General features: G+C 53.0%; 2 protein-coding genes across 2 annotated transcripts in view; one reads left to right on the top strand and one right to left on the bottom strand.

Annotated features, from left to right (window-relative positions):
• Positions 1–203: 203 nt before the first annotated feature.
• Sh2d3a (SH2 domain containing 3A) lies at positions 204–7,321 on the bottom strand. Its single transcript, XM_076850644.1, has 9 exons — positions 7,253–7,321; positions 5,592–5,941; positions 5,184–5,260; positions 3,115–3,602; positions 2,889–3,004; positions 2,499–2,673; positions 2,304–2,415; positions 1,642–1,827; positions 204–293 (listed from the first exon to the last, which is right to left on the bottom strand). Exons 1-9 carry the CDS (start codon positions 7,319–7,321, stop codon positions 268–270), a joined length of 1,599 nt encoding a protein of 532 aa, XP_076706759.1. The 3' UTR covers positions 204–267.
• Positions 7,322–13,548: 6,227 nt separating this feature from the next.
• The window catches only part of Vav1 (vav guanine nucleotide exchange factor 1), a 49,399-nt gene continuing 49,033 nt past the window's right edge, over positions 13,549–13,914 (top strand). The window contains exon 1 of the mRNA XM_076850605.2: positions 13,549–13,786. Within this exon, the coding sequence (XP_076706720.1) occupies positions 13,583–13,786 (204 nt within the window). The 5' untranslated portion in view covers positions 13,549–13,582. The remainder of the gene's footprint in view (positions 13,787–13,914) is intronic.

The following is a 13,914-nucleotide window of genomic DNA, read 5'->3' as shown; positions in this document are numbered from 1 at the left end:
TTAGATATGGGGCCGGATCCTCCAGTGCCACCCTCCTGGCCACACAAGGAATGAGGAAGGGGAGGTGAACTTGAGCATACCTTTGACAAACCCTGCCCCTTAATGGGAGTTGGCTTTAAGTCAGTGGGTGCTTGTCACTCCAGTAGAGGAAGAAAGATACCAAACTTCATTCCTTCCTGTGCATTGTAGCGTACTGATGAGAATGGGTAGGGTTTATTGAGTACGTGCTGTGTGCCAGGCATTCTCCACCATGATCTGATTTGAACATTAAGCTTTCATCTCAGCCACAAACCCTAGAAAGCACACAGTTTCACTTTTGTGTTTAAGGTCAGCACAGAGAAGTGAAATGATCTGCTAAAAGTCACACAGCTTTTCAAAAGTAAAGTCGAATTTGAACTCCCGATACTAGAACTGCAAGTTCTCTTACCAAGAAAAGCCACATGTTCACCACCGGGCACTGCTTTCTGGGTGTTCCCAGCTGTGGAGTGTGTATGTGTGGGGCAGGAGCCTGGTCTCCAGTTTACCTCGGGTCAGTCTTGTAGGGTGAGGCAGGAGGCTGCTGCACCCCCACCCCCAGGATCCTTGTGCATTTTTGCAAACTTTGATTGCCTCCTTTTTGTGAGGCCTGGAGCCAGTTTCCACTGCTCAAGGCTGTGAGGCGCCTGGGGCAACTTCCTTGGTCTCCTTGGAGGTCCCTGGAAGTTTGGGGTCCTGGTGTAAAGAAGGGTGTCTCCTGTCTTAGTGGTCAGGCTCTAGACGCTGCGACAGGATGCTAAGCACATGTTGGAACTTCTCTAGGCGTTCTGATAGGGGCGCACTGGCGCCCCGGCTCCCCCAGAGCAGCCTCCGCATGAAACCAGTGGTCAGGGCCTCCCTCAGTTCCGGGTTAGGCTGGAATCCTGGAAAGTGGGTCAGGTGGGCTGGGGGTGGGGCCCGGAAGGCCGCCTCGCCCCTCCCGCACCCGCACCGCTGTTTTTTCAACTTGAGACTTCGACCAAGCAAAAGGACTCTGCTCCAGTATATGGGGCGGGGTTAGTAGGGAAGGGGGATCCTCACTTTGCAGGACCGAGGGGTTGCTTTTCAGAGGCTCATTCAGCCAGGGCGCCTGGGGATGGCCTATTTCAAATACAAGATTCAGGGAGCCCCACCTTGGGGCCGCCCCTGAGGCAATTTGAGGTCAGAGCCATCTTGCATTGCAAGCTTGAGGGTAGGTTGGCCACCTTAAGAGAGGGAAGAGCGAAGGTCACCCTTGAAGGCGGGAATGGTCCGGATGAGGAACCCAGGATAGCAGGGAGTGGTGGCTCTGAGCGCAGTGAGAGTGTTCTACCAGGTGGAAGAACTCAGTCCTTTTGAAGGAAGCTGGGCGTTCTTGGGGGTCGAGAGTCCCCGGAGGCCTGGTAGTCCCAGGTGGGAGACTGGGAATGGGACCCCGTGGGTGTGGCCCGGAGAGGCGGGGCTGCCCCTTTCGGAGCGAGGCCATACTTGGCGTTCCGGTCAATACTGTTCATTGGTGTGCGAGCTTGGTGTGCAAACTCCCGCTCCTGTCCTGGGACAGGTGGGGTTGGAGGCATTCAACTGAGACTCTGAGGGGTGTCCCTGATGTCGGGACCCCTGGCGGCCAGGCGCAGAGCGAGCACTCACCTCGCAGGCGCTGGGCAGCCGCCTTGCGGAACTTGGGCGCGTCGCCGGCCATCTGACGCGCGCCGTGCAGGGTCCGCAGCAGCCGCTCGCAGCCCTCCTCCAGCGGCCCCGCAAGCTCCTCGCCCTCCAGCAGGCGCACCGCGGGCGCCCAGTGCGGCAGCGCCACCTCCCCGGGGTCGCAGGGTCCTATCGAGGGGAAGGGTCTGATCTGGGTTTGGGCGGTGTGTGGGTTTAGGGTTGGGTGGAGCCTAGGAAAGAAGCTAGAGCGGGGCTTTACCGAGCCCGACTGGGTCAAGGGCGTGGTCGAGGGCAAGGCGGGGCTTAGGATAGGGCCTTGGCTAAGGGCCCTGGACCGAGCCTAGTGTGGAAGGCGGGGCCGATGGTGAGGGGGACCGGGTCTAGGTCCGAAATAGAATGCCACACGGGACAGACGCATAGAATTGAGCTTAGCAGTCCACACTTAGGGCAGGGGCGGGGCTTAGGGCCGAAGCCCCAATGAGGCGGGGCCCAAGATAAGGCTAGGACCCAGTCTCGCCCAGGGGGCGGGGTTTAGGGCACGGGGGAGGAGTCTAGGGTAGGGGCGGGGCCTAGGGCTCGGCAGCGATTTCAGTTAAGGTTGGTCCCCAGCTCCGCGCGACGTCTAATCCCAGACAGTCACTTACCCGCTCCCTCATCCAGCGCCCGCATCAGCGGCTTCAGCTCCTGCTCGAAGGCCAGCGCAACCTTTGTGTGGCTCCGTCGGAGGTGGCGCCACGTATGTTCCAGCCGGGACACCTAAGCAAAGAGACCCGAGCCTGCCTCCTCTCCCGTTTCCATTAGCTGCGCTACAGCTACCTCCCCATCCGTTTCCCACACACCTGTGGCATGAGAAGGGCTCCCATGACCGCAGCCAGCCCGGGCAGGTCCCCTGCTGCCCCTGGCCGCAACGCCAATGCCAGCTCCACCAGGCCTCTCAGTGCGGCTGCGCGCTCCTCCAGCGGTCCAGAGCAGCCCAGCACCGCCAGCGCCCCGGCCAGGGCCAGTGTCTCTAGCCTGCGGAGGCAGAGAACAAGGGTCTGGGGGCAGCAGGGAGGTTTGTAATGCGTGGGTGAGTGGGATTGGAGGTGGCACTGCCCATCTCTTCCCCCCTGGGAGGCCATGAATAGGGAGGTTTGGAGAGCCTGGGAATCGCTCCCCTCAGCAAGTGCAGGGCACCTCCCCGGTACCCACTTCCCCTCCAGGAGCAAGGTTCCAGGTCGATGAGTCACCTCTCCAGCAGTTCTAGCCTCAAGCGATGCCCATGGGGAAGCGTGAGCAGTTCCAGGCCCGAAGCGACGCCCATGGCAGCTCGCTGAATTTTGGTCACTCCTAGGAGGCCCGCAGCCTTCGGGAGGGAATTGGGAAGTCAGGTCCATGAAGCTAGTATAGGTGCGATTGGGTCCTGCCTGGCTTCAGCCCGCCCCGGCGGTGGGGGGGGGGGTGCAGGTGATTCACCTGGCAGTCCACCAATAGCAAGTGGAGGGCGGTGCTCTCAGGATGGTGATCCAGGAACAAACCACGGAGAACACACAAGACTTTGGGGTCCAGGGGCCGATTCTGGGGACCCAGCAGGCAAGATCGGGTATCAGGGGGGCAAAAGGAGACCTCGTCCTGTGGCCTTGCAAAACATCTGTCCTCCTTCACCATTTCCTCCTCCTCCTCCTCCCACCATGGTGACTCTGGCTCCAAACAGCTTTGGCCAGGAGGCATTCTCTGGGCACTGGGCACGCGGGGCACCAGCTCACAGTAGGTCGGGGGTCTTCCAGAGGCATCAGTAAGCGCCAGTGAGGGTGTCCGGAGGGGCTTGGTTGGTGCCTTAGCATGAAGTTGGCCATGGGAGGCTCTGAGATTGTCAGCAATAGTCCCCAGGGGAGCGGGGGCCTTGGGCAACATGGGGTCACTGCCTGTCCGGAGCAGGGCAGATATCGGCATAGTAGAGGTTCCTGGGGATCATACAAGAGGGGATGATGGGAGTGCACTGAGAAGATAGCTGGTAAGGTGGGGGCAGGTGGGAGATTCATGATTTCCTTCTGATTCATCTGCTCATTCAGTGGATAACAGTATCTCAGCCTGTCTTGGGGTGCAGTTTTGTACCTTAACAACTTCTCCAGTATAAAGGCCACCCACACTTACTAATAGTTTGAAAACTACATTTAACTTTTTCATTTCTTTTTTTTTTTGGGGGGGGGGGGGCCTGGGAATGGAACCCAGAGCCTCACGCGTACTGGGCAAATGTCTACCACTGAACCACACCCAAGCCCCCACATTTTAAATCTGAGTTTTTCATTTTTGCCCTTGTGATTGAAGATGGTAAGCATGGACTGAACAAAATGAAAAATAAAAATATATTATTCAAAATTCAAAAAACCGCACAAGTGTCAAAAAATGAACTTATTAAACTTCCAAATAATGCCTTGTGAGTTTGTGGCATGTTGACCTCTGCGGTTATTAGTACTTAAAATGATACCAAGAATTTTAGGAGACTGCATTTTCCAATCATTTTAAAATGCTTTGTTCTAGGGGCTCCAAACCTCCCCTAGGGTCCCAGCTCACTCCAGGAGTCAAAGTTCTGACACAGTAGCTGAGGAAGTCTCATCATCTCAACCCCAGGGGTCTCTCTGATCTTTCCCTATTCCCACTGTTCAGCTCACTCATCTCCTTTGTTTGAAGGAACAGTTTAAGCTCTTGTTCTGACCTCAGGGCCTTTGCATGGCCTATTTCTCTGTCTGGGTCACTTTCAACCCCAGTCATCCACACTTTTCCTTCCTGTCCTGTCCCTCAAAATCTTTCTCAGTGGAGCCTTTCCTGACAACTACTTAAAGGTGCAAAATCTACCTCCATCTCTACACATCCAATCACCCTTACTACTTTTAATTTTTATCCCAAAACATACACAGTGGACTTATCTTTGTGGTGCATGGTCCATTGTTCTCTAATAGAACATGGACCCTCTTGGATGGTAATCTTGGGCTTTTTTACTCATTGATGTACCTTAGCACTCAGGGCAGAGCCTGGCATATGGTGAGGGATCATGTTGAATATGGGGGGAGGAAACAGGACAAACAGGAAATGAGGGGTCATGAGGGCAAGTCCTCCTTTAGATAAGATGGTCATGGTCAGCCACTTTGAGGCACTGGGGTTGAATGAGAAGGGGCCAGTCAAGAAAAGGTTAGGGAAATAGGAATGATCCTGTCAATGGTGAGATCAGCAAGTACAAAAGTCCTGAAGCCATAACTAGCCTGGGAGGTTCCAGGAAGTGAAAGGAGGATCATCTATGCTGAAGAGGGTATTTGACAAGAATGGTCAGAAGGGTCAGTCATGGAAAGAACATGTAGTTTCTTGGCATAATCACAAATACATATTTTTAAGCACCTACTAAGTAGGTGACAATACTGGGGGCATTATTGTCTCCATTTACCAGAACAAGAAGTTGAGGCTCCAAGAGGTTAAATCACATCCTAGATCACACAGATGGTGAGTGGCAGAGCCAATTTGAGCCATGTGCTGCCCTGGATGACACTCACCTGGTCCAGAGTGGTCTTCTTTTGACTCCCCTGTGAGCTCCAAGTCTGCAGGCTGACTGTTGCTCCACTTCCTGTCCCTGGGGGACAGAGGCAGGGGAGAACTATAGTCCCAGCCTAGGCAGGGCAGCCACCCCAATGCCTGGAAAAGCTGCATCCAGTCACTCTGTAACTAAGCTTCTGGACCAGCAAGGTGACCTACCTCCAGAGGACATGGGCAACCGGTGAAAACATCTTAGTTATTATATTTAGCAAGGGAGAGAGGGTAGGGTTTCTACTGGCCTCCAGGAGGGAGAAGACAGGGATGTTGCCCAACATCCCACAATACTCAGGACAGACCCCCACAAAAGCGAGAGGGAGAAACCTGGAGGATGTTGGGGGTTATCAAAGAAGCAGAGAGACTGCGAGTACCTGAAATGTTCTGTGCGGACTGGGCAGTCCACAAGTGTATCTTCGCTAAAGCTGCGCCGCAGAGGCCCCTGCCGAATCACAGGCCTGGAGGCCACAGCCCCTGTGGCCCGGGACAGCGGGCGGCAGCCGGTCACGTAACTGAGAACCAGGGCAGGCATGCTGGGGAACCTCTCGTCCTCCAACTGAAAGAGAGCTGCTGGTCGGCCTGGCCGGGGGCGCATGACCACACGAAACACCTCGAAATGCAGAACGGAGCCCCGCCAGCGGCAGGAGATCACAGGGTGGCCCCCACGGGACCCAGAGGCACGGACCAGGAAGTCGCCATCTTGCAGAAGAAGAGCTTCGGCCTTCTGAGGATGGAGGGCAGGTGGCAGGGTTTTAGGAATGAGTCCAGACCAGTCGTCAACAGTGACGCCTTCCCTTCACTCCTCCACCCACAGAAAGCCACCCCCGTGAAATTTCTGTGCCAGGCAGAGACTGGGTAGTTTCACATCAAACCATTTCCCCTTTTATGGTGGGCACACAACTGAACTACATTTCCCAGGCTCCCCTGCGCCCAGCATCGTATGGCAAGAGCGGGCCAATGGGACGTGGGCAGAAGTTCTGTGGGGAATGTTCAGACCTGACTGGTAAAACCTTGCCAGAGGAAGGTGAAGCCACGGGATGGGTTTGGGTCCTGACCGATTCATGGAGTTCCATGTACCCCCTCTTCAACAACCAACATGAACAAGTTCACAGTGTTGATTGTTCTTAACTGATGACATCTTGAGACTCTGGTGTAAGCCAGGCTGACCCATGCAACTTCAAACTTGGTGAATGCCCTGGGCTTACCATGCAAATGTGGCTTCAAAAAAAGCCGTTCGCTGGATCCTTACAGATCACCGTCCCCCTAAACCTCTCCTTTATACATTTCCAAGCAATCTTATGCTAACTGTGGTGGCTGGTGTCAAAATAAGGTGGAAGGGCCAGGACCGCTGGGAGAGGCAAAGTGGAGCTGGAGAGGGAAGCTGAAGACAGAGGAATAAATACATGACACATGGACAACCCTTCCTCTGGGTCTGGCACTGCTTTTGGTGTAAATGGTATTAACTCACCAAGTCCTTGTAACAAGGCTAAGTGGGACGTTTCATTATGTCCATGCTCAAGATGGAGAAACTCAGGCCCAGAAAGGTCAAATAACTTGCCCAAGATCACATAGAATGTGTACGTCAGAGTACTGGGATTTGAACCCAGGATGTCTGGCTCCAGGAGGGGGGTTTAAAAACCAAAAATCTCCCAGAATCTCATTGGACATTCAGAGTCCCAGGCTTCCTGGGGATGTGACATGGAGTTGGAGGTGGGGAGCCTTGTACTGAAAGGGAGATGCCAGGAGAGAGACAGGGCTCCAAGGGAGAGAGAGAGAACTGATGGGGTAGTTTGGGGGGCATTAAGACCCTCTTCAGTCTTCATCACCATCCTCAATATGATCCAAGATGGTGAAAACTGAAATAAAAAAAGTGATAGTGCACAGCCAGCCAAGCTTCATGACAGATAACAGTGCCCCTGCCACCAGTCCCAACAGACCTGGGCACTAAGTCCCTTAGGCAGGATCCAGGCAACCCTGAGTGGAGGGTGGGAGAGATTCCCCATCAGATAGTGGTAAGACCCTGCAGAAGTGGTACCTGGCGGGATAGGAGTCCATGGTACCAGGGTTGGTGGTTGAGGTCCTCTCCATTCTGTGGCCCCTGCATGGACATCTTGAGGGCAGAGGGTGCCAGGGTTGAGCTCTGTACTTTCAACAAGGCTTGGTCTTCCACATCTGCAGAATGAAAATAATGAGCCCTGCTTTTGGAGATGACAGCCCACATTCTATCACATCTTGAAGTACAAGTGTGTAATGAGATATACGTGTGTATGTATATATAATATAAATACCTATGATATATATCATATATCTATTCTGTTCTAAATTAAACAAACTACTTATAGCTGGATTTTACACACACACACACACACACACACACACACAATTTTTGCTGGGCATTGAATCCAGGGCCTTATGCATGCAAAATATATGCTATACTACTGAGCTATATACTCCTGGCCCAAGATTATATAAATAAATTTATGTTTAGTATTTATTACATAAAAGTAAACTAATATACATATGTTGTATATAAAAATCTGATTTGAGTAACTTATGTTTCATGTATTCTATTTATAAATAAACATTACATAAATTTACTTCTAAATGTTTACATATTATGTAAAAATAGAATTACATAAAATATATTTCTGGGGCTGGGGATGTGGCTCAAGTGGTAGCGCGCTCGCCTGGTATGCACACAGCCCTGGGTTTGATCCTCAGCACCACATACAAATAAAGATGATGTGTCCACCGAAAAATAAAAAATATTAAAAAATTCTCTGTCTCTCTCTCTAAATATATATATATATATATATATTTCTGAATATGTATTGTATCTATTATATATTTATGTATTATATAATACATTGTATTATTGTATTATATAACATCTGTATGTTAGGCATAATAATATATCATGTGTTATATTTTATGTTTATATATTATATATAAAATTTATTACATATAACATATTTAAAATGTATATATATAATTTATATATATATATAAGTTATGTCTACTAATAACTTTTTATGATATAATGTCTGCCTCAAGTAACTTCTTTAATTTGGAGTTCAGTAGTTCCAGGAAAGTAGTCATGCATCTATGGAATTCTTGCAAAGAGAGAAGATGTAACATAAACATTACTCTCAAATGGAATATAACTTTTTTTCAGTACTGGGGATCGAACCCAGGTGCATTCTGCCACTGAGCTACATTCCCAGCCCTTTTATTTTTGTTTTGAGAGGGTCTTGCTAAGTTGTTCAGGCTGGCCTCAGACTTGGGATCCTCCTGCTTTGGCCTCCCAAACAGCTGGGATCAGGCGTAGCCCCCACACTTGGTGGAAAATGATCTTTCTGAAGTGAAAAAAAAATGAAGCTGTTGTATACCACCACGTTTCATAGAAACTTGATTCACGGGGCTGGGGGTGCAGCTCGGTGATGGCATGCACAAGTCTCCAGGCTCCATCCCCACCCAGCATGGGGAATTTTTTTTTTTTTAATTCACCGAGTCACTGAACTTGTATTTGTGGGTAGTGCCCTGTGTGTCAGTGCCAAGTGCTGTTCCAGGAACTGGACCCCCAAAATGGACAAAAGAGATGGGAACCCCTGTCCTTGGTGGAGGATGTCACGGAGTGCGTGGTGGAAAGACAAACCCAGGTGGGATGTGATGCAGGTTCAGAAGGCAGGGTAAGTTTCCACAGGTAGACAGGGAGGGCTCACTCAGTAAGGACTGGGAGAATTTTGAGGGTATCGACCAGGTGGCTCTCTGGGTGGAAGAACCCTGAAGGGGGGATGAATTTACAAACATGCACTGTTTCGGGGCAGTGGTCCTGGGGTTTCTCAGGATGTGAGACGATCTAACTTATCCCTTTAGCATGTGATGCTATTTTTCTCTTTTTAGCATTTTTTTCCCCAATGCTGGGGATGGAAGTCACGGCCTTGCACCTGCCAGGCAAGCGCTCGACTACTGATCTACACCCCATGCACTTTTTAAATGCGAGGACACATTTGGAGAAATATCAGTGAGTAGCAATTTTGTGTTTGCAGTTTCTTCTTGTGTTTTGGAGCCCATCCATTCCTTCGTTCTAAGGCATCCTGGGAGCTTCAAAATCATTCCACAGGCCCCTGGGCCAGTGTGTCTCAAATGTTGGGAGATAAAATTGCCTTGGGTGGGAGGGAAGGGCGTCTATTTCTTAATCCCCCATCCCTCAACATCATGTGAATGCCTCAGAGGGGTCTGATTCCTGCTTCCTGAGTCAGAGGTCTGTGGGCCAGGAAGGGGCAGGAAGTTTCCAGATCAGTCTTGGCCAGCTTTAGGGGAGGGCAGCTGGGCTGGGAGCTGGCTCCAGGCACTGCATACCTGAAGCCAGGTGTGTTCTGAATACCTGCCCACTTCCTGTTTGTCAGATGGGCTAGGCTCTGTGGCCTGGTCTTCTTGTCTCCCGACTCCAAACTCCTCTGCCTCAGGCCCCCCTTAGTGGGAGTGGAGGTGGATCACGGCAAGTCAAGGTTACTTTGGGGATTTCAACGTGGGCACAGGTCAGTCAAAGTCCAACTAAATCACCCTTCTGCCTTTCAGATAATTTATTTGGGTGGTGGGGGAGAGAGAACGGGGGTAGAACGGGGAAAGGGGCTGAGCTCAGGAGTGCCACCACATATAGGAGACAGCCACAAGCACACACCACACCCACACAGCGGGGGGGGGGGGGGGCAAGGACTCTGGGGTCTTACGTTTGAATTGAGCAAACACTGATGATATTGAGCACTTAGTGTGCACTTTGCCCTCTCTAGACCCTGGAGATGCTGAGATCAAATCCCTGCCTTCCCCTCCAGAGTACAAAGACTGATAGGTAAGACACAGCAGGAAAACAATGAACGAAGATAATTTCTAAGAGAAATCAATGTGGGTGATAAAACAGGAAGATGTATAAAGAAGGCTGGAGGGGGCAGGTTGCTTTAAGCAGCAAAGTCAGGAAGAGTTGATGACATAGGAGCTGAGACCACAGGACAGAAGGAGGCAACACTGCAAAGATATGGAGTCGCCCGGGTGGCAGGTACAGCAAGTGCAAAGACCTGGCAGTGAGATGAATTTTTACACTTCACACCCTGGAGGAGCTGATGTGGCTGCAATGCATCGAGCAAGGAACGGAGTGGAAGTCGAGGAGGTCAGGGAGAGACCGGCGGGGAGACCGCGCAGGGGCTGGTGCGACCCAGATTTTAATCTTAGTGCGATGAAATGGGAGCCTTGGAAGAGTTTTAAGCGAGGAAGTGGAGCGACCGATCTGGGATCCCTCCAGCGAAAGTGGAATCAGAGGATTCCTGGGTTGCACAGGAAACACAGAAGAGCGCCTGCAGGTACGCCTAGCTACACCGACACCTGTGACGCCCAGCGACCCACTCGCTTGCTCACTGGATGCCCTCTCTAATCCATGCAGACGCGCATGGACAGGCCCCCAGATCCCCCCTGCAAGCCGGTACCTGGAATGAGAAGATTCTCCACCTCCAAATTCCCTAGTCCTGGATCTGTCCAGGACCTCCTGCTTACCTAGGCCGGATCCGTGAAGGTCTAAGGAGGATCAGCGGCTCCAGGTCCCTCCCTGCGCACTGCAACAAGGCTTAGCCTCCCCAGACCGCACCTAGTGGGAACCCAGCCAGGTCACCTGGCCACGCCCTCTTGAGACCCCGCCCCACTGGACCGCGCCCCGCCTCCAAACGTAACCTCCCAGGCTCCCACCCCGCCCCTCGCCCTTGCCCCGCCCCTAGATCGGTTCTTTGCTAACCACGCCCCTTTTCGAAGGTATTTCTTTCCGGTAGAGCCCGCCTCCTTGGGAACTCCGCTAATCCCTTCTCCCGATGGCCACGCCCCCTCAAATGTAGCCCCTCCTTCTCCCGACTGACCACGCCCACTCAGCGCGCACACCTCGTTCTCGTACAGACCTTAGACCCCCGCCGCTGCCAACAGGCTCTCCCTGACCACCCGTGCACCCGGGGACCTGGGCGACCGAGGGAGGTGCTTCTTTCCCCGCCCCCAGGGTTCCGGGTAGGGGCGGGGCGCCCAGTCTGGGTCTTATCCGAGGCCGGGGGTGGCCGCGGCTGTGACGTAGAGAGGTGTGCACTTCCTCCAGACTGCCCCCTTGGGGTTCCCGAAAGGACCCCGCGTGGGTGACAGGTTTTGTGGAGAGACGTCCGGGAAAACACAGCACACGTGGAATCGGGCCGGACTGTGGGGCGAAACGAGGGCAAGCGCCCAGGCGGTGGGACGAGTGGAGAAAGTGGGGGGTGGGCAAGAGAGGCCGCTCTGCCCACGCCTATTAAAGGCCCACAGTGTCAGTTTTCAAAGGTTCCTAATAAGTCTTGAGAGCAGTAGCCACCACGACTTTTACTGAGCACTTACTGTATACCGAGACTTCGGCTTGCCTGTCCTACCTCAAAATATTTAAGTTTCAGTAGGTCACTCGATGGGGGAGGTAGGTTCCCAAATTTTCGATGCAGACGCTGGAGGCGCAGGGAAGCTAAGACATTTGTCCAGATTGTCCTGTCGTGTGAGTGGTCGAGCCGGAATTCAAATCCGGAGGCGTGGAAGGCTTTCATCTTTGCAGCCCCACTCTCTCTGATCTCCACGGTAATTGAGAGTGCAGGGAAAGTAAATTGGGACCCCATTTTACAGAGGAGAAAACGGACGCATAGAAAGCCAAGCATTCTTGGGGATGAAAGTTTTGATGTCTGTAGGATCACAAAATTGGGAATTTCCAGGTAGAGTTCCCCTCCTCTGCCTTCCACCCCCACCAACAACCGGAAAGTCTCCAGGTTCCGGAGCGGTTTGGGTGGTGAGAGGGTCAGGGGCCCCTGCAGGGAAGGAGTCTAGCGCCTCCTAGTGGTTGTAAGAATTAGAACCCGGCAGCTCCCTTTCAACCCAGGTTGGCCCAAAGCACCCATGCCCCCTGGGGACCCGCGTGGAGTGGGGGAGCCGAGTCATATGGAGAGGGCAGGGGGGTGCTGCTTATAGCCTGGTGGGGTGAATGGGGTGAGATAGTTCTCTCACTGAAGATGATTTCAGCTGGTGACAAGAGAAGGGCTAAACGAATGGATTAATGAATGGCACTCTCCAAGTCCCTAAGGACAGGATGACAGTAGCTTCCATTTGGGTGGTGGCCATGGCCGTGGAGAGAAAGAATTTGGAATAAACGCGAGGCGGAGACAAGAGAGCTTTCGATCATTTATTAATACAGCCAACGGATATTTATGGAGCTCATGTTTGTGCTGATGCTAGATGGGGGAGGGGTCAGCAAGCAAAGAGTCACATATTCTCAAGTAGACAATGAAGAAATAAGCACAATCATCTTTCAGTACTGCGGGGAGTGTTTCAAGACCTCCTGAGGATTCGCAAATCTGCAGGTGAACCAGTCCCTTCTATAAAAGGTGTAGCATGCAGTATGCTTTAATTCATATCTGCACGACTTACTATACCTGTTACCATGTCAATTCTGTGCACATGGTTGTTACACTTGTCTTTTTAAGAGAATAATGACAAGTAAAAAGCCTGCACATGGTCAGTAGAGACATTTTCAGTCTGTGGTTGGTTGAATCCAAGGATATGTAACCCACAGACACAGGAGAAAACGGTATAATAAATAGCAGGTTTGTTGGGTAGTGATCCGAGCTCAATGTAGGGTGATGTGGGATGGAGGGAGGGCTGTAATTTGAAATGGGGAGGTTTGGGAAGACCCCAGAGCTTTCTGGGCTTCAAAGAGGACTTGAACTTTTGCCCAGAGGAAAGTGGGAGCCATAGAGGGTAGAGGAGGGACAGTGCCCTGGTTCAGGTGCTCACGGTCGCCCCCTGGCGGTTGCAGGGAAGACAGTCTCTGAGAGTCCAAGGCTGGAGTCAGGGTCCAGGCAAAGGGGACTGCGCTGATCCAGGCTGGGTAGATAGGAGCCCACCAGGGGTGGAGGCAGAGGAAGAGGTGACAAGTGGGTGGATTTCAGGTTCCTGTTAGAGGTGGCACTGCTTAATGGCAAGGGGGTGGGATGAGGAGGAAGCAGTGACCTCACAGTCCAGCCGGAGTGTTGCCCTGCAGCGCTACCTGCTCCCGGGTGCCCAGGCCTGTGTTGAGAGGGAGGTGGACAGGGAGGCCAATCCCGCGTGGACCCAGTGGGGAGGGGCTGAGCTGCAGGTGCTCCCTCTCCGCCCTACAGCTCCTCCTCCTCCACCTCCTCCTCCTCCACCCCCTCCGGGGTGACAGTTAGAGGCACAGAAGAGGAAGTGGTAGCCCTAGTTGTCGCTCCACAGGCGGGAGGGCGGGCGGGTGGGTGGTGGAGGCCGCGAGGGAGCGTGCACGGGCAGCCGGGCCCAGGCCCCTGCCGCCATGGAGCTGTGGCGCCAGTGCACTCACTGGCTCATCCAGTGCCGGGTGCTGCCACCCAGCCACCGCGTGACCTGGGAGGGGGCCCAGGTGTGCGAGCTGGCCCAGGCCCTCCGGGATGGCGTCCTCCTGTGCCAGCTGCTCAACAACCTGCTGCCCCAGGCCATCAACCTGCGAGAGGTCAACCTGCGCCCCCAGATGTCTCAGGTGAGGCCGCCTGGCCTTGGCCGGGATAGGGGGACCTGGGCTGATAAGGAGGGGCTAAGCACTCTGCTTCGGGGCCAGCAAAGTGGGGGGGGTTCTGCTTCCAGGCCAGGGCCGGCCCAGCGGGTGGC

The sequence above is a fragment of the Callospermophilus lateralis genome, chromosome 1, assembly GCF_048772815.1.
Source record: "Callospermophilus lateralis isolate mCalLat2 chromosome 1, mCalLat2.hap1, whole genome shotgun sequence".
In the NCBI taxonomy this organism is placed as follows: domain Eukaryota; kingdom Metazoa; phylum Chordata; class Mammalia; order Rodentia; family Sciuridae; genus Callospermophilus; species Callospermophilus lateralis.
The sequence above is the reverse complement of the archived record's forward strand: the minus strand, read 5'-3'. Positions and strand labels throughout refer to the sequence as shown.

Coding starts and splice junctions, on each gene's coding strand:
- Sh2d3a (XM_076850644.1), bottom strand. CDS start 7,321: ATGCAGGGGCCACAGAATGGAGAGGACCTCAACCACCAACCCTGGTAC. Junction 2,674..2,888: donor AGGCTAGAACTGCTGGAGAG/GTGACTCATCGA, acceptor CTGCCTCCGCAG/GCTAGAGACACTGGCCCTGG. Junction 2,416..2,498: donor GAGCCCTTCTCATGCCACAG/GTGTGTGGGAAA, acceptor CTCTTTGCTTAG/GTGTCCCGGCTGGAACATAC.